The 20412-nt window shown below is 45.0% G+C and overlaps 1 protein-coding gene across 2 annotated transcripts; it reads right to left on the bottom strand.

Annotated features, from left to right (window-relative positions):
• Window positions 1-4426: 4426 nt before the first annotated feature.
• LOC142804018 (uncharacterized) lies at window positions 4427-18908 on the bottom strand. 2 transcript variants are annotated; one of them, XM_075890490.1, is made up of 5 exons: window positions 18453-18908; window positions 13415-13469; window positions 11189-11277; window positions 4867-5026; window positions 4427-4769 (listed from the first exon to the last, which is right to left on the bottom strand). In XM_075890490.1, the coding sequence occupies exons 1-5, from the start codon at window positions 18597-18599 to the stop codon at window positions 4507-4509; spliced, it is 714 nt and encodes a 237-aa protein (XP_075746605.1). In that variant the 5' UTR covers window positions 18600-18908; the 3' UTR covers window positions 4427-4506. The 2 variants fall into 2 exon arrangements, with proteins under 2 accessions (XP_075746605.1, XP_075746606.1); XM_075890491.1 differs by having other exon boundaries at window positions 13415-13477; window positions 18453-18597.
• Window positions 18909-20412: the final 1504 nt, after the last annotated feature.

Here is a 20412-nt window from a genome sequence, read left to right as displayed (position 1 = left end):
CCCAATGTTGGCCGAACATTGGCAGCTTTGTCGGCAATACGATGGGCCTTCGTCGGCCCAATGTTGGTTGCATACTGGCTAAAACATCGGCAAAACGTCGGCCCATCATTGGCTTGAACGTCGGCCCGACATTGGAAGAAGTTGCACTTCCGACGTCGGCCCGACGTCGGTGCCGATGTTAGCCGATGTTGGTCCAAGATTGGTCCAACGGCGGCGTGCTGCCTGGGTAGAGATGCTCTTCGGGACATCATTGACTTGAAGGAAATAAGCTCCATAGGTCAATTTCAAATGTCTCATGTTTGGATGGTCACATGCAAGTCAACGCTGACGAAAACAAAGTTGGTCACAAGAGGCGAATTTTTCGTCAAAAGTCGTCGATGCCTCGTTATAGACCCGGAGCCCACGGAAGTGAAGTTGAAGCTTATGTGGCTTCCTGAGCGCTTGGAGGACGCCTATGTGTGCGAGGCATTGCAAGCTTTTGGGAAGGTCAAGACAATATCACAAGAAAGCTGGAAAGTAGCGGACATGGAACAAATGTGGACGCTAAATAGGGATGTTGTTTTGTCCCTTGCTGATGGAGTTCGCATTGCGGATATTCCTCACATTCTTGTTGTCTGCGGAGTGCAAAGCCTCGTCCTGATACCTGGCCGCCCACCACTTTGCCTTCGGTGCAGTAAGGTTGGACACATCCGTCGAAACTGCAGGACCCCTCGCTGTGACAACTGTCGACGCTTCGGTCATTCGGCCGAGGATTGTGTTATGACACACGCCAACAAGCTGCGACAGCACACAAAACAGCCAGATGATAACCTACAAGAGCATATTATGGATGCCACCGAGGTTCTGGACGCAACGGGAGACACTCCGTCAATGTCATACGCTGCAGGCTCTACCACAAGGAATCCAGAAGAGGAAAGAAAGTCACTCGCTGTTGACACAGTTGAAACTTCTGCGTGCAAAGAACCAAGTGAATCATGCAAGCAGCATACCCAAAACGACTCCGCACCACCTCTAGCACAAGTAGGAGTTCCTTTGGAGAGTGCTGTTGCGCTGACCCATAAAGATGCCGAAGAACCACCAGTACAAGATAGAGACTCTGGACTGGATGCCGCAGAAAGTTCATCACCTGCTTGCGCTGCAGCTCCGCAGCAGCTTTTTCATCATGGTGCAGTGTCGGAAGATGATATGCAGATTTCTACGGATACAGCAATACTGAAACGTCGCGCATCGTCCAGCTCGGATTCAAGCAAAGGGAGTGATCCAGCGTCAGTGACTAGGGAGTCACGCCGTCGCCGAAAGTCCACGCCAAAGGGGAAGTGTCGCCGATCCCGATCTAGGAGGCCTGCTGGGGGCTCACGGGAAGCCTCAGCGCCAACTCTTGCGACTGATCAAGTGGGACGATAAGCGAATTAGAAGGTAGTCACCATGGCGCAGTCTGAGCGACTCATATTTGCCACCTTGAACGTACGCGGCCTTAGGTCTTCGCAGAAACAAGCACAACTCCGTAGACTTCTCAATCGGAATCGTCTCGACTTTGTCGCCATTCAAGAGACAAAGATCGAGAGCGAGGAAGAGAGCGAGAAGGCCCTGCGGCCTTTTCTGTCTCAGTTTAATGTATGTGTCTCACATGCTAAAGGTTTATCTGCGGGCTGTTGGTTGTTTCTGAGAAAAAGCCTACCCTGTTCAGCATTGTGCACTAGTGTTGATGAAGAGGGCAGGTATATATGCTGTGATTTTTTGTTGCAAGGAGTGCCATGGAGAATCATCAATCTATATGCGTTTAATGATGTTCCGAAACGGCTTGAGTTATTTGAAAAAGTGCGTAATTTAATTGACGTCGACAGATGCACGGTACTTATGGGAGATTTCAACTGCGTATGTGAAGCTATTGATCGTTATAATTCATCTGGAAAGAGAGACAGGAGTGGTGAGCTTTTATCCGGTATTGTAGATAATGCAGGACTAATTGACATCGGATCTCGAATCGGGCAACAGCATATACAAGAGTACAAGGCAGCTCTCATGCTCGCCTTGACCGGATTTACGTGTCCTCATCACTCCTATCTCGTAAAATTTCCTGCAGCACCGAAGCTGTATCATTCTCAGACCATTGTATTGTCATAGCGCAAATTGGCGAAAATCGTCACAAACGATTCCGTCCCCAGTGGGCCCTTTGGAAAATGAATGCGAAGCTCCTCTGTGATCAGGAATTCATGAATCGCGTCCAGATTGCATTGAGGCAATCTTTTTCGATTGGTTTTCATATCTTCGCTGCTTGGGAGCTTTTTAAACAAGAAGTTCGCTCTATAGCTTTAGAAATTGGGGCTGTTAAATCTTTCTATAGAAAGAATGATGAAAAGATACTTGTTAAAAGTCTTTGCAATCTTTATGAGATGGAATGCGAAATGCCGGGAAAGTACATCAAAGATATTGAGAATATTAAGTGCCAACTACAGAGATATGATGCTGCTCGCTACCAAGGGGCACGTATTAGATCTCGGAACCAGCGCACTTTAAATTCTGAGCAACCGACGCGCCAAGCTTTACTTGATGAGCAACGCCATGCGATTTCTAAAGTTATTCCAGACTTGTACTTTAACGATGTGCTCATAAAAGATAACGGAGACATTACTTTGGCGTTCGAAACGTACTATAACAGCTTATTTAGCTCACCCTCTAATGATCCTGACGCTCACCTCAAGGCTAGTTTTGTTTCTCTTGTAAACCCCTTGAAGGACAGTGACTGTGAAGTCATTAATGGGCCTATTACTTTACAGGAAATCGAGCAAGCAATCGACAACTTGCCTTTATTGAAAACACCGGGGCCTGATGGCATCTCAGGCGAATTTTACAAAGCTTTCAAGAAAACGCTTGCTCCTATATTGCTGAATATTTTTCAGATGAGTTACGACATGGATACACTCCCACAATCTTTTTGCAAAAGTCACACTGTGTTAATACCGAAAACAACTGACAAGGAAAAACTTCGCTTCGTTGAGGGCTACAGAACAATATCACTGTAAATGTGGACTACAAAATTTTCGCAAAAGTATTAGCAAATAGGTTGCAATTTGCTATGTCGATCCTCATTGGGTCTCATCAGACATGTGGGATCCGAGGTCGATCCATACAAACCAATATACATGTCGCTCGAACAATGATTCAATACTGTCATGGTTCTCAAGAACATCTCGCAATACTACAGGTAGACCTTGCAAAAGCTTTTGATCGTGTTCGTCATTCCTTCCTTTTTTCTCTTCTCGAACAAGCTAATGTTGGCAAAGTTGTTCTTAAAGGCGTTAAATTATGCTATAATGAATGCTCAACTCGTCTGATAGTTAATGGTCAACTCTCCAAGCCAGTTTCTATTCGCTCTTCTGTAAAACAGGGATGCCCGATGTGACCTCTTTTATTTGCACTTTATCTAGAACCACTGTGCTTAAGCATAATACAGTCGAGTTGCATTCATGGCTTTAGAATATTAGGCAGTGAGGTTAAAGTATTGGCTTATGCAGATGATGTCGCATTCTTTTGCACAGATAAACCAAGTGTCGAAAATGTGGTATATACCCAGGCAGCACGCCGCCGTTGGACCAATCTTGGACCAACATCGGCTAACATCGGCACCGACGTCGGAAGTGCAACTTCTTCCAATGTCGGGCCGACGTTCAAGCCAATGATGGGCCGACGTTTTGCCGATGTTTTAGCCAGTATGCAACCAACATTGGGCCGACGAAGGCCCATCGTATTGCCGACAAAGCTGCCAATGTTCGGCCAACATCGGGCCATATTTCAGCCAATCACATGCCATTTTTACGCCGATGTTTGCTGCACGACGAATATTGGCTACGGATGTACGACCGACATTGGACCAATCCAGGGCCACATTGCAGCCAATCGAATGCCGTTATTACACCGATGTTTCCTGCACGACGAATATTGGCTACTGATTGGCTTGCCATTATGTAACCACTATTAGTAGGGAATTTTTCTTACCGAAATATTTAAGCAATATGCCTCGATGACCCGCTCTTGTAGCTTTGCAGCCCTGTATACTTGGGGCAACAGAAAATTGAATGCCGAGAACTGAAAGCAGTTACTCGATCTATTTCATCTTTTATACCTCATTCCCTTTGCTAACACTAGAAGTGTAGATTATTTTTTTACCAATTTATCTTTTGCAATAGCGAGTGCTTTATTTGGTACTGGTATTTGGTACAGCAGATCGAAAAAAGTCGTTAGGAAGTAAATGCTGAAAGCGTATGTCCCCCACTTGCAATCCCCACATATGTCCCACACATGGTAATCGAGAATATTCATAGTTTAGAGCATTTTTTTGTAACTAAAACATGGTGATGGTGCTTCGGAATCAGCATAAGCTAGCCGAACAGTGCACCACCGACAGTCTGCAGACTATTTATTCTTTGTTTTTTTTTTTTATTTATGTGGTACAACAAAAAATGTATACATTGAAAAATATATATACACAGCTAAAAAAGGCCCGCTCTACTGCAGGTCAGGTTGCGTTGGGGACACAGTGACAGTGGTGCTGTCAAGGCCCTGGCTGCTGTGGCTGGGCAGGAAGCCAGCTGCCGCGAGCAGCCGATAATCGGCACTCTGAGAGTGGGGATCATCGGGCTGCTCCACAACAAATGTTTCTCTGAAGCGCCGCTTCCTGCCCCCACAGCGATCACCAGACCCTGGCAGCCACCTCTTAATAAAGTTGAGGGCCTCCGCCTGGTCGCACCCTGCTTTTTGGCAGATGACATCTGCATACAAGAACAGAAATACCATAGTACACATGAAGCACTGCAGTACAGAGAATACACAAGGGTACACACACATAAAACAATGAACAAGTTTAACCTGTCACTAATCTACAGAGCCTCAGGTTCACAAAGGCCCTTTTCCCTTTTCTGCCATGAAGGCTGTACAGCACTTGCACGTCATGTGCCAATACAGCCTTCATGGCATTCACACCAATTTCTCGGAGGCCACGTCCCCCAATCTGCAGGAGGTGCTTGCACTGTAAAAAAATGCAAGAAGCATAGATGGGGTAAACGCAACAGCACATCGAAATGTTTTCATGATAAAAATCTGCAAGAGGACACTGAAAATAACAACTTGAATTTTTGGGCATCATAACATTTCAGTGTTTTTTTATGCTAACTTCAACTCACTTGACCTAAAATGGTTTCCACATCAGCCCTCTCACACTCAGTGTGAGAACCTTTCAGAGTCCTTCTCTGAATGCAGTTTCGCTGTTATGAAATCAAATACAACACTGTTATAACCCTTAATAAATATTGATTCTAGCTATGAAATAGTATAATTACTTTGTACAGTGCTCAAATTCCAATACACGTTTCTTCGAGGTTACTATGTCTTTGCCTGAATGTTGACCAGGAGTAGCTTCTACACGTGAAAAACGATAAAATATGTGGAATTCAAAAAGAAGCTTGGACATGTTTTTAATCAATGCATTGTAAGCAGAGCACAACAAGATAAATGAACATGATCAAGGCATACTAAGAGGCAACCTTAGAGCGGCCAAATCTTGGTCATAGATGAAACTGATAGAAAAATAAAGGTCGCACTAGATGGTCGCACCATTTGCTGTTTATATTTTTCTGTGATAGCCAACAAAGAGGCATGTCGCTATAGAAATCTCATCACCATAAACAAAGGTGCATTTTTCTTCACACTGCGAAATTTGGTGCGTGTTAGATTTTTAAAAAAGTAAGAAATCGACTAACACAAGGCAGGGTGAACTGTAGCTCAAAGTAGAGAGAGCCGCAGCGGACACGAAATAGGGTGATAAATGAACAAAATTACTGAATGTCTGTTTTAAGCAGGCTATTGCTAGTCACTGCCCATCAAACACACGATGCCGCCTACATCGTCTGCTAGCTTAGGACAGTTCACTCGGACTTCACAGACTATAGTAAATACAGTCGAATCTCATTAATTCCAACACACTTAATTCGAACTGACGCTGTGGTCCTATCAAAGCTATACCGCGCTCCGAAAATGCTCTCAGCACCCCGCCCAATCCTGCGGTGGCACTTCAGACACCTCATCGCTGTGCTTGAAGAAGAAAATGAAGAAAAGGAAAGAAAAGACTGCGGTGGAATGTTTGCCAAATGCCAATCTGCGACATTCCTGTGCCACGCTTCGGCTTTTTCCGTCCCTGCCACGTAGAGACCCTTCTCCACTTAACACTGCGCATGAAGAGAAAGAGGGGAGAAAAAGCTGTCGCAGAGAGTTGGCTCTCTCTCATGCCAATCTGCAACGCGCCAGTGTCACGCTTCCCTGTTTTCCGTCCCTGCTATGTAGAGACTCTTCTCCTTTCAACACCGCGCATGAAGAGAGAAAAAAAAAAAAGCTGCTGCGGAGTGTTTCTCTCTCGAATGCCGATCTGCTTTTCTCCAGGTGGAGACGCTCCTCCATTCTCATCATGTGCTGGCCACGCTCCGGCTGCAGCGCAGATGGTAACAGTGGAAACACAGTTGTCTTCGAAGAGTGTCAGCACTGGACATTGCCGCGCGCAACTTCTTTTGCCAGGAGAATACTGAAGCCGAAGTACAAATGCTTTGCAAACTGCACGCAAAACTTGTTGACTCGTTGCAAGGCCAACGTGTACAGACATGTATTGACTACTTTAATTAATGACGGATGTCCTGTAATTTGTGAATAAAACTCCATGCACATGCATCACTGCATGGTGAGCCCTCCGCTCGTTTACCGTATTTACTCTATTCTACCGCGCCCTCGATTGTAACGCGCGCCCAATTTCCACGACAAAAAAAAAAAAAAAAAAAACTAAGACATCGGTTGCAACACGCACCCTTTTTTCTCGTTGGCCCGCTTGATCACACCACTCGCGAAAACGACTCTTTTTGAGAGCGTCTTCCGTTTAAATATGAAGTACGGGGGAAGCTTATGCCTATCTGACATGCAACAGAGCATTGCTGTCACTCTAGTTTTACCGTGGCCCGATGTCAGTACACAAACTTGCTTCGCCCCCTTCTCCTAGACGGTTGTGGTGCCAGGCATGTCGAAGTAAAGAGGCGTGTGATCGGCATTCCCGATTTGCCAAAGCAGGTAGCCGTTGTTGTGCCGCAAGTTTAGGAGGAACCTCTGAAGACTCTGAAGCTTTTCTTCGTACTCCTCCGGCAACTTCCGGCATATGCCCGTTCGCCTTCGGAGGGAAAAGCCTTTTCTCTTCATAAAGTTCGTTAGCCAGCACCTGCTCGCTTTAAAATGGCTCTGCATTAGCCCTTTTTCTAAGGCTAACTGCATAGCCTGCACTTGGAGCAGTTCTGTCGTCACGGGCCGCTGTGCCGCTCACTTCTTCCACATATTAAACACACACCTCAGATACTCGCCGAGCAGCTCTTCAATTTGTGGAAACCGATCCTGCTGTGGTCCACTGAAGCCTTTGCGTGAATCTTTGCTGTCGACAATATTCTGCTTTTGTTTCCGCCAGTCCCACACGCACGTTTCGGGAACTTCGAATGACCGCGATGCGGCCCGATTTCTGTCCGTTCCGGCACACGCGACGACTTTTCTTTTAGAAGCAGCATTGTGGTGCACTCGTCGAGTTTTTGGAGTCGGCCCTACCATGCCGTCGATGCTAATGTACTACAAGATGACGAACTCCTCAGCACACGTATGAAGTGCCGCGCATGGGAAACACATAGGCAGAAATGACCGACGCGCCATGCCGACGCACGTAGGGGGCGGCCATTTTGTAAGTGACGATGGCAATAGAATGACCATATTCATTTCTTTTGTCGTACTCGATTCTATCGCACATGCGATTTATGAACTCTCTTAAGGGGAGATGCTACTCGAAAAAGGTTTTTTTTTATTTCATAACCCAGCTCCTTGAAATTTTAGGTGTTAGTAAAGCTTGCAGTGCTGATTTCATAACTGCAATTATTTGTTTGATAGCTATAGTAGTTCCGGAGTTACTACAACTTTGATATCAAAATATAGTGTTTTTTGTGCACATAATAAAGCTTACTAAAAATTTTCACACAGAATTGCAAAATGGCTCATTCTGCTGCACTTGAGCAGTACAATACAGAAAAGTACCTCAAACAGAAAATTTATTTGCTACATTAAAAAAAAAAATTAAAAGTACTAAATGCATATTTTACATCTCTCTATCAGTGTATCAAGTTGTGTAACAAAAAATCTGTGATGTATAATGCAACCTAAAGTAGATACTTGTATTCTAGAGTGGCTGATTAAGCTCTGTGCAAAATTTCATCAAGATAGGACTATTTTATGCCTAAAAAAGATTGTGCACAAGATGAGAGAATTACCTCAAAATGGAAATCGAGAAAAATGCATTTGAAAGTTGTAAATATGTTTACTCATGATTACACAGTGCGATTTGCACAAAACTTGGTGATATCATAGAAGGGACACAGCTAGAGCACCTAAAATTGTCCTGCTCCATATGTGGATCCTTCTCGCCGCTTGAGAAGGGAGTCATCAAGGCGCGCTTTCTTTGCCACGTTCCGCCGATGGGCCCTTGCCTCGGCTGTTTCACACGCAGACATTCTTTCGATTCTCCTCTGGTCGCGGGATTGGCCCAGGGTGATCAGTTGATCTGGTGGGACTACACCAAGCTCCTGTAGCACGTGTTCAAAGCTTGAATGTCCTTTATTGAACCACAACACGGCCATAGCAGCTGCAGTTTCCACTGTTGTCCGGGAGGCAAACTTAGTCTTCGGACACAACAACCAGATTTTGCTGTTCAAAGATTCTGCAGCGTTTTGGGTCTTCCCTTGGATACAACGCACCAGCAACTTTTCATCTGTGAGCCGCTTGTAAATGGGAAGCACAGCCAATCCTTGAGCCTTGGTCAAGATTGGTGTGTGGTCGGGTGGGGCCTCCCCAAGCGCTTCAGCTCGCCTATGCTTGCACCAGGAAGTCGCCCCTTCTGGACAGTATCGGTGGCTGCCTGCTGTGTTGCTCGATGATGAATGGAAATATGAGGCCCAGATGGCACGATGCATTTTCAGAATATCACCTCTGTTGTTTGTGATTGCAATACGGTAATAGTTCTGCAGCTTCTGAATTGTGCCATCTGTCAGCTTTTCCCCTCGTGGAAGTCTTGTTGGCAGTTTCCGAAGTGCAGTGCCTAGACGCTTGGCCACATGGTTTGTGCACTCCTCCTTGTCCACAACAGCTTCACCATATACCTTGGCCTCAGCGACAGCGGTATAAGCTTTGCTGTCCCCATCACTGAGGAACTTGGTGAAGCGCAATGGTGTTGTGTATGAGGATGTCCTGCCCCATATGCGCAAAGCTGCCTCAGTCTCCATGGCATGAGAGGAGCACTCTGTATTTTTTTCGCAGACAGGTGTGTGGAATGCTTGCCATATTTCTTCCTCATCACCCAAGTCCTGGTGCCGGCTACAGGCAAGGCAGTAATTCGATAGCACTTCAAAATCTAGGCACAAACCAGTGTCCACAGACACAGCAGTGCCGATGCCATTGTGGCTCTTGTGCCCTCTTTTTTGCCATGTGCCATCATACATGACAGCAACATCAGCCCCATCCACTTTCTCTTTAGTTATCATCCGCGCTTTCGCCAGGTTTTCTTGCACAGCTTTGGTAGCTGCAGCATGAACTTTTTTGCCAATTGCAATAAAAGTCTTATGATGCATAGGTATTGGCAGTCCAAGAATAGCGCAAAAACGCGACAGCTGTTCATGCCCAATGCCTATTGCACGCGCAGCCACAACTACCTTCACATTGACAGCGAAGCTGTCACGCGAGCTGCCGCTTCGGTAGCTCCAGTCATCACCGGCATCGGTGGGCTGTCTTTCCGGCAGAACACGCCGCGAACTATGCGCGGCAGAAACCACTGACTCAGGACACTCACTGTTATCACAGTGCAGCTCGAGGAACGAAGAGAGGCCCTTACGTTTACTTGCGGTGTCGCGAACGACGAGTCCAGCGGTGTGGCATGTTGGACAAACAGCACGGCTTACCATCGATGTCAGTGCGCCGATGTCACAAAATACTCCGCTCACAGAGCCACAAACACTCTTCGTTCTTTCGCTTTCGAACTGTTCAATCTTTTTTTCTGATGCGCTGATGAACTTGATCGCGGCGTCGATTTCGTCAAAGTTCCCGCAAGCCGCCGTATCCCCGCTGCCTTGATTAGGCCTAGTGGCCCGCGGCTCGCATTCTTCTACCGCTGCTTTGCGCTTCGGTTTACGTCGACGCCCTTGGTACTTGTTCTTGCTTGCAAACTTTCGTGCTCGGAAGTCTCGCTTCTTCGAGTTATCCATGGTGAACTCGGAAAAACGTAGAAACGCACGGCAAGTGCCGATCGTCGCAAGCGCTCAGCGAGCGAGGCCGATCAGATGTAGCCAATGGCGGCCTCGGTAGCGTACCATGTGACCGGTAGAGATGCGCGAAGCGGCTGCAGCTTGGCTGCAAACCGACTTGGAAACGACTGTTTTGTGAAATTCCTCACTAAAATACGAAACTAGGGGGACGCCTGTACCCTAGAAGGAGCCTTGATCTACACCACCGAACAAACCCCGATGGCGGACGTCATCGTGTTGCCGAGTGGCGGATTTTCAAAAATAGCCGTCGGATGCGTGAATTCGCGACTTCGGCAGCTACCTTCACTAGCGCAGATCGACTTTTTACCACTTTCGCGTTTGAATTCAGCTATGACCTTTGGGGAAATGATAGTTGAATGATCAAAAGTGATTTTAGAAGCAATATCTCAAAAGTGGAAATTTTCGCAAAAAACGCGATTTTTCGACCCGCATCTCCCCTTAACCGGAAAAAAGGTGCGTGTTAGATTCAAGTAATTACGGTAACTCATTATTTTGAACTTCTTTTAATTTGAACAAATTTTCTGGCCTCTTTGAGTACGAATTATTCATATTCGACTGTAGTACAGTGGCTTATGAGATAACCTGACTAGTTTGTTTCCCGAAACACAGTATCTTAAAGCAGTACTAAATTTCTGCATGTTACATAGGCATATTAAAAATAAAAAAATATACACCAAAGCCACAGCCACAGCTTTACTCTGCACAGCTGCCTCTGCTGCCTCCACTTCTCCAATTGTACCAGCAGGCAGCCGGGGAAGGTCAGAGGGGCGCTGTGCTGGCTGGGCGTGCTGAGGCACTGACAAGAGCCGTACCTCGTGCTTCAGCTGTCGCACCTCCTGCAGAACCTCTCTTTGTTGCTGCCGGATGCCAAGTTGGATCCGCAGGATCCATAGCAATAGAGCTGAAACATACAAGAGTACATACCATATTTACTCGCACAATTTGCATCCTCCCCAGTATAATTAGCCAGCCTGCTTTACTACAAGAAACTTTTTGCTCGCATACTTTGCCCTCCCCAACCAGCCCGAGCCACCTTGCCAGCACACACACAGACACATTTGACTTCATGATGCTCTGGTCAGGCACATCTCTTGTCGAGCAGGCGAGTGCAGTCTTACACAAAATGGACTGAGTGCAAGGTCCCTTCTTCCATGAACTTTTATGCTTTCCCTAGAATATCGAACTTGAAAACCGAAACCTGTTTATGTGTAGTCCGAAATGCCTAAAGGTTTGCCTCCTATCTTCCCACCTCTTTCACGGCAAGAATGTATTCCCGAGACACAGCACAGATGTTGAACGCGTGCAAGGACCTGTCACATCAACCAGATGAGGCAGGTTTTCGCACTCTTTTTTTTTTTTTTCGGTTTCGCCATCTGGCCATTGCGTTTTTACTGTTCCTTGTGATAGGCTACAATAATTATATACGAGGCAGATTGCTATTATAAAGCTTACCGAAGAAAACTGAAACCGTGCTACCGCTAAGCACATCAGCGTGGAGTTCTTCGACATGCAATATTCAGTATGGGAGCCAGCAGAACAGTGCGTTGAATAAGACTTAGCATAGAAGCTTGGGTGTGTTGGTTAGATATCGGAGGGAACACAACGCAATAGAAGACTGGGACAAGGAATGGGCACACACACACATGAAGGGCGACACACACAGCACTGTGTTGGCATCGCGCTTCCTTGTCTGCATCTTACTTTACGTTGGGTTCCCGACAATTATTGGAGAGTACTTATGTTCTCTGGTATAACCCTGTCATGGGAACTGGTTTTTGTGAGCACTGTTCGGAAGAACTTCAAGAAAATGGGGGCATTTGAACAGGCTTAGCAAACAAATGACCATCCGCTTTGAGACAGCTGTGACAGCGCCTGCAACATATATTCCCAGTTGAGCTTTTAGGCCAGCGATTCCTACTAGCTTCGCACATGACCGGATTGACAAAACAAGTACACATAATACGCGAGTATATACCGCATTTGACTCTGTAGCTTTGATGAACCAGGCAGATACACAAATTTATCCAAAACTCCATTGATTCTGTTGCAAAATTATTCAACAAACAAATTGCGATGTTATCCATGTTACTATACGATTGTGGCACTTTACCATTGCAGCTTTCCAGGAGGCACACATAGTGCAGCACCACTCGCAGTTAATTGTATGCAGTAGGTTGCTCACAGCAACTGACTGCATGCAATGGTGAACATCTTGCATGCTTGCACCACTGTTTCAGCATGCTGGCTGCTTCCCATACGCCTATCAATTGATGTTCATGAAATTGGGAAGATGAAGAAAGACTACACAGTGCCCTCTGGCCACCCTATACTCCAAACCTCCAGCCAACAAACAAACAAAAGAAACAGAAGTATGCAAATGAATATTATTCCTAATGCAGCTGGAATGGAGTGTAGTTTTCACCAATTCTGTGTGTTAAGTCAATATGGAGTGAGTTAACTCCATCAAGTAGCTTTTCTCATAACAGTGTTCACTCTATTGTAACACAAGGAGTGACTTCATAGCATCTAGAAGGAAAAATAGAATCTTCAGTATTTGATAGAAATGTGAGGCTCTACCTTAAAACAACAATAATCTGGAAAAAGAACTCATTACATTCGAAAAAAAAAAAAAAGGTAGCACAGTTGATCCCCTTTACAAGAGACACTGATGTAACAGACAAACGGGGATAAGAGGCACCAGTGTGCAGGCTGACATTTGGCCCATCATGCATCAGGCACTCCGTAGATGCGCCTGTGCAGCCGGGAGCCCTGCAGTCAAGCATGCTGAGCAAGACTGTTGACCACTGTACAATGACACATTGCCACAAAATTTCAAAACTTCATTTCACAGACTTCTGCAAAAGCTTCTTACACTCTTGCATAATTTTTGCACAAGCTTCTCTCATTCTTGCGTGATTTTCGTCAGAACATATAAGTGTTGGAAGTTGTATGTCCCCAAAAACTTGCACAATACAAATAGCATACATTAAAGTCTATCACTTAATACGTGCATAGTATAACAATGAAAGGAAACTCACGCATGGTTTGCTCCGAGCCTTCCCCGTGCGATGCCTCCTTGAGCCTTGGAGAGCACTGTACAGCTAGAGCAAAGTAGCATCAATCCAGTGTTAATGGCAGGTTAACAAGACAACAAAACTAACCCCCATATTCATAAACGCTCCCCGACTCGACTTTCACCCTTCACTTGACAGAGTTGAGCACTGTGCCGCTGCTCGTTTGAAAGCGACGCTGCGCTACTCGAGAATCACAGCAGATTATTGCTGACATGCAGCAATTTTCTCTGCTTAGAGACGGCGCTCCCATCAGCCATCTCAAGTGAAGGTGAAGCGTTGAGTGGAGGGACGTTCTAGAATACGGGGGTAAGATTGGTTGCAAGAACACTACAATAGACATACTTAATTTTTACACTTCATCTATATTGTACAGCTACACACATTCTGCATCCTTATAATGCAACATATACATACAGGCTTATAAAGTAAACACTGTAGGCTGCTCAAATAACACCTACACAAAAAAATTACCCAAAAGTGGCCATGCGCAAAGTACTTTTATTTGAAACTCACAAAACTTATGTGGTGATGGAGAATAAATAAGACAGGTTACGCTTGGAGGCACATGAGACCTTCGCAGCTTTCATAAAGTACAAAAAACAATATGGTGTGTGTGTATGTATGTAAGCATGAAGCTTCAGCCTTTACACATGGTTTCTTTGAAAGAATCGACTTGAACTTTATGGCACCTGTGTCCTTCAGCGCAATTGAAAGCCTGCTGATCAGTGTGTGTAATCGTGGAATAGTTACATAGAAAATGGCGTGAAACACCTAAAATCAAATTTTTCTAGCTAGGAAATATGCAGCTGTGTATACACAACACATGCTGCAAACAGTGGGAGGTGACCACAAGAGTGATTTGAGTGTAAGCGGCAGTATTCCGCATTCATGCACCCCGCCATTTTCAACTGTTGCCCAAAAGCAGCACCACTTCAGCGTGCTACTTTTTTTTTTACATCATAAACAGCACGGAATACAGCGAGGATGAAAACAACATATGCAATTAAATTTTGAGCACTATTTATGGTGCGCATGATTGATTGATTGATATGTGGGGTTTAACGTCCCAAAACCACTATATGATTATGATAGACGCCGTAGTGGAGGGCTCCGGAAATTTAGAACACCTGGGGTTCTTTAACGTGCACCTAAATCTGAGCACACGGGCCTACAACATTCCCGCCTCCATCGGAAATGCAGCCGCCGCAGCCGGGATTCGAACCAGCGCCCTGCGGGTCAGCAGCCGAGTACCTTAACCACTAGACCACCGTGGCGGGGATGGTGCGCATGAAAAAAAAAATAGGACTTCGTACAACGATGAATTCATAATTTGCCTTCACGGACCTTCTGTTAGGCTGCACCACATACAGATTTTTTGTGGCTTTCAAAAGAGATTTGAAAAAAAAAATAATAACCGTGTTTACTCTCGTCATGAGCGCACTCACTAAGTCACCCTCATTTCAGTCGCCAAAATTTTGAATTTTTTTTTTCTTCCACATATTAAACACACACCTTACGTTCATCCGCTGAAGTCCCACGGGCTCCCCCCCCCTTTGCCGCCTTCGCTCGCTGCCACATGCCATTTTATTTTTGTTTCTATTTGTTCACGCGGAACGTCCCCTGTCTTTTTTAATTATCTCTTGTAACATGTGTGGCATTATCTTGTTGCCGAGGTGCCACAGGTGCTCTGCTATGTAGATGCACCATTAAACTGGTATTTTTGATCAACTGTGCATTTCTGATGTTTACCTTGCAATTACGTAAAACTGGCATGCTTCTTGATCTACGATACACATGTGGCTTGTCTCACTTTGAAGGAAAAGTTAGCATACAATGGTGTAAATGCTTAGAATTTGAAATATTGGGGCAGCAGCACACCGGAGATGATCATATGGTAAAGAAACAAGTGCTGCCTTATCCGTCAATAAATTTTGCGAGCTAAAAAAAGTACAAAAGCACAGCGAGGCTATGATGTGGTTCAACCTGTGGATTCGCTTCATTTATCACGCCATATGATGAAGCTTCCTTTGGTAAAACTGCTCAGATAAGAAAAAAAGTTTGCTGTCCAATACAGCAACTATACAAAGTGTGCACATGCATCTCGCAGCGCCTTTTCGTCACTTCCGAAATGCGCCACCAACATGCCCGGGCACCAACCGAATCTATCGCCTACAACTGCCATGTTGTCTCCTCGTGCTTGCACCCGTTTAGTTTTGCCTCACGATGCAAGTTTGAGAAATTATGAGCTGCTAGTGAGGCAAGTTGATTTAGTAGTCCACGCAGAGGGAGCAGAGCTTAGGGTGTTTCTTCGCTGAAAGTTATAACCTAAAATTGAGAACGCACATTCCGATTTTCCTAAAAGTACCAACGTATTTGGCTGGTGCAGATTAACAAAAGCTACTTGAAGAAACTTTGCAATATTTGCATCTTCAGGTGCAACTTCATTACGGGTAAGTGCCATAGCCAAGTATTTACCTGCAAACAGATATAGCTTACCAAGATACTGTACATAGAAACTTGTCCGCAGTTAAAATCATGATGGCGAGGAAGGCGGTTAAAATCGTGATGGTGATCGCGGAGATTTGGTATTGCATTGAAACAAACTATAAAGAATGGGAAACAATATTAGTTCACTTTGAAGTATAGCTGATCGGTTCAAGTTGGGCGTCAGGATTTTTTTTTATTAGTCAATTAATTCTATACACGGTCTCTATCATGTTCAGTGACTCCACTGTACATTAGCGTACAACAAAAGCAAAATACAAAGTGAAAAGTGTGTTAAAGCATACGCGAAAAATAAAGTGATGACTGGCATTACTGCGGCACACACCACGCAAAGTCGCTATCTGCCTTGTATAATATTTTCCTCGACTATTTCCACAAATTGCAATCAAAGAGGCTCAAGCTCAACATCAGCACTGTTTAAAACACTTGGGGGGGGGGGCATTGCTACTTTGGTGGCGTAGGCCGTGACAATATATTCATAATATTATATCTCTTGTAAACTTGCCTAGCTCTGCACGACTAGTTTTCGATAGGAGCAGCTGCGCTTCGCACATCCACTTTTAAAATTGCGGCTCGAGAGATTTTGAGCTTTCACTTGTTTTTGGGCCAGGCAATTTGTAGTGAAAGCAAGATAATAGGCCCTCATAGGTTGTGGCGGGCAGCCGGTGTACGCCGTGGCTGGTATATGCGGGCAGCCGGGGTACGTCGTGGCTGGTATATGTGTCGCACATCTTGATTATCTGGTCTTGTATCGAGTGAACGAGCGAGGCCTTCCTAATCCAATGAGCTCGTTAAAGTAAGACAACAAAAAACCACAATGCTTCCACATCGTTCACAGCAACAGATGACGAGCCCCCAACAAACCGCACTGCAGCACGTGAACTGCCGTAGGTACCCAGGGAGTTACCCGGGCATGGCGGGAGAGGGCGACATCGGCAGAAGTGACATCACAAGAACACTATGTATAAAGGGGACATTTAAAGACTTTTTTCCCATTTTTGAACTTCGTGCACTGTTCTGTCACAATTTAGAGCTCAGAATAGTTGTATTTTGAAAAGGGCACTAATTTATAAGCCCAATGGTTCAAGGATGGGTGCATTTAGGGGGCCCATTCTACGTTTTACTTATGCCCTTCAAGAACATGCTTACAGAGCCCAAGTCCTGTTTCAGAAAGATCACGCTAGTGCGTGGCCAGCAGTCCGTCAAGCATTAGTGCTGGTGAGATTTGGAAATGCAGCGCATGAGCATCCTCATCTGCTACTTCTCTGCTCATGCTCTCGGGGCTTACTTGCGAGGCACGGTCCTTCGCACTTTTCATTTTCACACTGTAAATCAACTGATACCAACTCTGCCTTCCATTATTTAATAAACCAATATTTCATGGTCATGAGGACGAGCTTAAAATGTTTGCTACATCAGACCTGAACAGCATTTCGAGTCATCGAAACTTGCTAGTTGCGGCGAGCATTATGCGAAAAATATGATGTGCTTTACGGTGACAACTTGCAAAACACTGCAGCAACGATTAAAATCATGCATTTTTTGTGCTCACAGGAAATCCCTGAAGCAGGAGGCACTGGGCTAGATAAATTGCACAGCTAAAATACGGATGCGCTTTCCAATGCTGTCATGCGTACATGCGGAGAAATGGCAGACAAAACTGGGCGCACCCCGATTCTATGCGCATGCGTCCCATTCACAAGCCTCGCTGCCAGTTAGCACCACATGGCTCACTGTCCATGAGCTCGCTCGTTTCCTGAAACAGTGGACCATACGGTACACCTATTTAAAACGAGGATAGAATGTATATAATGCAGCATCTGATGAAGCCATGATGATGTGTTGCTGATGAAATCTGGAACTCTAGTTAGTACCCTTATTGTTAACCAGCCGACCAACTAGCAAAAAGATTTGCGACTGAAATGATGGCATCTACACCTGCCCTTAAAGGGACACTGAACAAAGTTTTTGCCGCCGAGATTTTCAGCCAAAGCAAAAGATTGGGCCATGAAATACATAGACAATAATAATTTCAAGCAGAAACTACGAAAACATACTGAATTTAATGAGCCTTTTACAAAATGCCGCGTCTAGCTCTTAGACACGGCGTTTTCTAAAAGGTCGCGACATTTATTTTTCAAGTTTTTTTTTTTGTTATTCAAGACAAATCTACGGTGCATTGTTCACAGAAAACAAAATTGCCTCGGTAAGATTTCTTTGCGAGCAGCTTACTAATTTTAAGGCAGGCGCGTTGATTCGTGAACTGAAGGATGCGAGTGATCGATCTTGCCTGCTAGTGGCTAGGCGACAAAGGCTTTCCCTCATGTCCTGGTGTAGCTAAGTCACGCAAATGGAGCAGAAAATGTGCATTATCATTTATTTCACCTAAATATCACACGTATGTGACTTATTGCCGGTGACAGGTGATCAGGATGAAGTCGACAAGTTGCAAATCTGAACAAGAATTCACTCGAATGAAAAACCAACCTATACTCACGTGCACGGTGAAGTCGAACACGTCGTCCGTCAATGTTGTCGCTGATGCCCGAAGGAAAAGAGAAGAGGACAAGCGACGGGGTCGTTTCTTTCTATAAAGTCGGCGGAACTGCCAGAACGGCCAACACAAAAGGCATCGGGTTGACATTCCTCCATCTGGGCATCAGTCGCTCCACCCGGGCATGCAGCTGCTACTGGTTCTACTACTATCCTCTTCCCCGTGCCTCTTCCCGACATTGCAGTGTTGCTGCCATACTCGCGAACCTTTTTAAATTAAAGCACGCAATCATGTATTATCGTGCGCCATACTAAACTTAAAAACAGTGCGCCGGTACATGAGATCACGAAGCGCGGTCCACGCCATCACAAGAGCAATTAGAGAAATGAAACAAAGAAAACAAAAATGTATAAAATATTTTGTCTCAATACGATCCGCAATCCAGTTTCCTGCAGCGGCTTTTGGCTCTGTATGGGCGGCCAAGCCAGTGCCAAGCCAAGCTTGCGTCCCTGATCAGCTGTTTGTTTCCATCGAGAGTTCAATAGTGAACTGGCAATTTGTTTAGATGATATTGCTAAAGGGCTTGAAATTAAATATTTTTCTACGTACTACTGCTGTACTTTTCCTCTCTGTTTCCTGATCACAGTGATGAGATTGAGGAGGTTACAATTTAGAAAACAGCAAGTGCAGCTCAAGCATTGCTAGTATCGCTGTTTCGGTAATAAAATGTTACAAAGATTTTGCCCCGCGACCTGCTTGCCGTGTTCGAGCACCCAGTAGAAATTTATGGGGCCGCGTTTGAAAGAGTTGAATAAAATTGCAATATTACGAAAGAAAGGCTCTGAAGCAACATCGCATTTTATCAGGCCTACACCTCCCACACCTAGACGAGTAAAACTCGTCGATATTGTCTTGCAAAGCTGTGTATAATATTTAAAACACATTCTTTAGCCCACGATGAATTATTCTCTCGTGTGGCTTCTCCATTTGGTACTGTCATGTTAACTTAAAAAGGCAACTTTCCATATTTAGTCTCTTTAGATGTTGCAAAAGCTTGACACGTGGTGTGTATGCCATACTGATAATTCTCCTCGTAACCTGGGTCCGCCTCTTTAAACAGCGTCGCATTTTATTGTTCGCAATTGTGTTTGTTTTATACTGTAAGCGAGCTGTGTGATTTCATCAGTATTCACGAGTGTTCCCTGACTATACAAACACGTGCGTCTTATTTGGTGTGGTGCACGTTTGTATGTAGCAAAAAATGTCATTTCGTGAGCGTGTGTCTGCATACACTTGCATGCCCTGCAGTACGTGTACATAATTAATGCAGTAAGGACTGCAATGCATAGCCTTGCATGAGACATATATTCCATGCACCCTCAGAGAAATGTTGTTTGTTATGAGCCTACTGTTTATCATTACATTTTTTTTTTTCGTTAAAGTTTCATCTCCATATAAAGCAGCTGTATACAGGCACGAGCTTCAGCAGCTTCCTCGTTGTTCCATTTTAAATAAAAACACCAAGCCTACCTGAATCAATGATCTGTTTGCTATCATTACTGTTATGTGTTCTACGATGTACACAAAGACAGTAGTATACAAAAAATAGGGAGGGAATTGAATGCCCTGCCTGCATGGCTGCGCCGTTTCACAAGATCAGGCGTTGCGCTGTGAAGCTTCCTACCGGCCTGCAGAAATTCAAGGGAGCGTACAATAGCGTGGTTCAAGAGGACTTGTGGGGAATACTAGACACACTGGGTGTAAAAGATGGAGTCACTAATCGTTTAAAGGAAATCTATAAAACTAACAAGGTAGTTAAAAAGTGGGAAAAACAGGTATCCAAGCCCACAGTGGTGAAACGTGGACTTAGGCAGGCGTGCCCACTGTCACCCTTCTTATTCATGATGTACCTACAAGGATTAGAGGCGAAATTAGAGGCAAGGGGACTTGGCTTCAACCTCTC

This window comes from Rhipicephalus microplus, chromosome 3 (genome assembly GCF_043290135.1).
Source record: "Rhipicephalus microplus isolate Deutch F79 chromosome 3, USDA_Rmic, whole genome shotgun sequence".
NCBI classification, from domain to species: domain Eukaryota; kingdom Metazoa; phylum Arthropoda; class Arachnida; order Ixodida; family Ixodidae; genus Rhipicephalus; species Rhipicephalus microplus.
The sequence above is the reverse complement of the archived record's forward strand: the minus strand, read 5'-3'. Positions and strand labels throughout refer to the sequence as shown.

Excerpts from the sequence above, each read along its gene's own strand:
- LOC142804018 (XM_075890490.1), bottom strand. The coding sequence starts at position 18,599 with ATGTCAACCCGATGCCTTTTGTGTTGGCCGTTCTGGCAGTTCCGCCGA. Across the intron at positions 11,278-13,414 it reads AGGCTCGGAGCAAACCATGC|CTCTATTGCTATGGATCCTG; the intron begins GTGAGTTTCCTT and ends TGTATGTTTCAG. Across the intron at positions 5,027-11,188 it reads TGCGACAGCTGAAGCACGAG|TGCAAGCACCTCCTGCAGAT; the intron begins GTACGGCTCTTG and ends ATTTTTTTACAG.